This window comes from Propithecus coquereli, unplaced genomic scaffold, assembly GCF_000956105.1.
Source record: "Propithecus coquereli isolate 6110/MARCELLA unplaced genomic scaffold, Pcoq_1.0 Scaffold27, whole genome shotgun sequence".
Classification (NCBI taxonomy): Eukaryota; Metazoa; Chordata; class Mammalia; order Primates; family Indriidae; genus Propithecus; species Propithecus coquereli.
Window position 1 is genome coordinate 12,440,220 of NW_012148285.1, and position 2,489 is coordinate 12,442,708.

At 42.2% G+C, this 2,489-nt stretch overlaps 1 protein-coding gene across 1 annotated transcript in view; it reads left to right on the forward strand.

The window, feature by feature from the left end:
* The window catches only part of COQ7 (coenzyme Q7 homolog, ubiquinone (yeast)), a 7,316-nt gene extending 5,282 nt beyond the window's left edge, over window positions 1–2,034 (forward strand). Inside the window, exons 3-5 of the mRNA XM_012647553.1 lie at window positions 545–728; window positions 1,415–1,483; window positions 1,897–2,034. Coding sequence (XP_012503007.1) covers window positions 545–728; window positions 1,415–1,483; window positions 1,897–1,974 — 331 coding nt within the window. The 3' untranslated portion in view covers window positions 1,975–2,034. The remainder of the gene's footprint in view (window positions 1–544; window positions 729–1,414; window positions 1,484–1,896) is intronic.
* The last annotated feature ends 455 nt before the right edge of the window (window positions 2,035–2,489 follow it).

Here is a 2,489-nt window from a genome sequence, read left to right on the forward strand (position 1 = left end):
TTTTTAGTAGAGACGGGGTCTCGCTCTTGCTCAGGCTGGTCTCGAACTCCTGAGCTCAAACAATCCACACGCCTCGGCCTCCCAGAGTGCTAGGATTACAGGTGTGAGCCACCACACCCGGCCTCCTTGTTCACTCTTTTAAAAAGGGAAAAGAGTAAGTGATACAGCAGATCAAAGAGTACTCCCTGCAAACGCAGACTTTATCTTGGCCCTAATCAGAAGGTTAAAAGAGCATTGAAAAGAGAATAGCTTTCTTACTATGTGATTCAAGGTTTAACACTAGGATCTGGTACCACCTAAAACAGTGATTCTCCACCTGGGCAAGTTTGTCCCCCCGAGAGGACAGGTGGGAATATGTAAAGACAGTTTTGTTCGTTACAACTTAGTTGGTGCTATTAGCATCTAGTTGGTAGAGATCAGGGATGCTGTTAAATACCCTATTATATAATGCACAGGACAGCCCCCTCCACAAAGAACGACCCAACCCCAGTGTCAGTGGTGCTGAGGTCGAGGAACCCTGACCAGAAATGATCTCTGTTGCCAGTGTATCCATCCCTTACCTTCCTCCTCTGGGTTTAACAACTCCAGGGGCAGGGACTGCCTTGCTGGGGAAGGAAGGCGCGATGGCCTGCACGGTAGCGGTGGAGGAGAGCATAGCGCATCACTACAACAACCAGATCAGGACGCTGATGGAGAAGGACCCCGAAAAATACGAGGAACTTCTTCAGGTATTTGACTATACTCTAGAAAAGGGCTGCTCAAGGGGAAAACGAACAGGTATGCACATGGGTAAAAAGAAAAAATATGAGAGAATATTAGGGGATGATGGAAGGTTAGATATCCAGCTCAGTGACTCATTTGAAAGATGAGCAAACTAAGGCACAGAAAGTGAAGCTGTCTGCTCTGGTCACACAGTTCGGGCAGAGCTGGGACTCCTGAGCCCTGTGCTGCCTGCATTCTCTCCACTTCTTTATTCTCCTGAGCAAATGCTGTGAGCATGAGCCCTTTAGATTAAATAAAAGAATGATGAATTAATAGATATCCTCAGATAATTTTTCACAGTAAATAAGGGAACTATTTAATTTTTTAAAGTCTAAATCAGAGGTTGGAAAACTATGGTCCGTGGCCAACCACCTGTTTCTGTAAATAACAATTTACAGTTTTATTGGAACACAGCCACGCCCATTTGTTTGCGTGGCTTCAGCGGCTTCCAGGGCCACAGTAGCAGAGTTGAGTAGTTGGGCCAGAGACTGCACAGCCTTTAGAGCTTAAAGGATTTACGTTCTGGCCCTTTATAGGAAAAGTTGGCCTACCCTGTCTTAGACTATAATATGAGGCTTTAGCCTCCAAAATAAGATGGAACAGCAGGAGAGTTGGAATGCTGACTTGCTTTGGTTTCTTTTTATTTAACCAGGTGATAAAGAAATTTCGGGATGAAGAGCTTGAGCACCATGACATAGGCCTTGACCATGACGCAGAATTGGTAGGAACCTGCTGTGACTTGTAGTGCTTTGGGGCACCTTATCCGGAAGGTTGAGGGGGCAGGAGATTTCTGTTTCCAGAAAAATAAATTTTATAGTTCCTGCCAAAGGGAAGAAAACCAGTGACGTTGCTTTGACGAAAAGCAAGCAAAAGCATTGCTCCAGATTGGGAATCTTGTTTCTTGCTTCATTCCTTATCCTTTTCCATTTTCCTGTGAGAAACCAGATGATTCCAGTGTTTTGGCAGTAGCAGAGGCATTCTGATCTTTTTTAATGGCTTTTTTCCAAATTAAATTGCTTCTCAGATTTTATTTCATCTCCAGAGAAATCCAAACCCTGCCCTTCCATCCCTAAAACTTACAACTAGAAACGAACGTAAAACGTGTTTCTTTTATTTGCTTGTTGTTTTTCACAGGCTCCCGCATATGCCATCTTGAAGGGCCTTATCCAAGCTGGATGCAGAACAGCAATATATTTATCAGAAAGATTTTGAAGTATGTCCACTTTTCCCTGTCTATAAAAGATCATAGTAAGTTAGCAAGTCATATTTACAGAGAAGGAAATGATAATTAAAATGAATATTATTATATGAATTTTGTTAATAAACTATAAGGGTTTTTGTTTTTTCATTAATAACTCTCCAGTATTGATTTTTCTGTGTTGTCTTACACCATAAGGCTGACAATTCACCAGGTTTGTTCAAATGAAGCTGATCCTTGTTTGGTCTCATAGTTAATTTCCTCCTATAACATCAAGAACGAATCATTAGTAAAGTAACAGCAATCTCTAAGAGAAAAAAAAACTGAGTTTACTGGTAACAAATGGTAATTTAAAGCATGAGGGTATTTAAGACAGGCCAAGAAAGAGTATGAAGTCTGTCGGGTAAGTCAGCGGCTGTCAGTGTTTCCATTTTGAATTGTGGCTGGGAGAGTGCTGTAGTCTGAATGTTCGCACCCCCCAAAATTCATACATTGAGATCCTTCCCCTCAGTTGAGTTGAGAGTGTTTG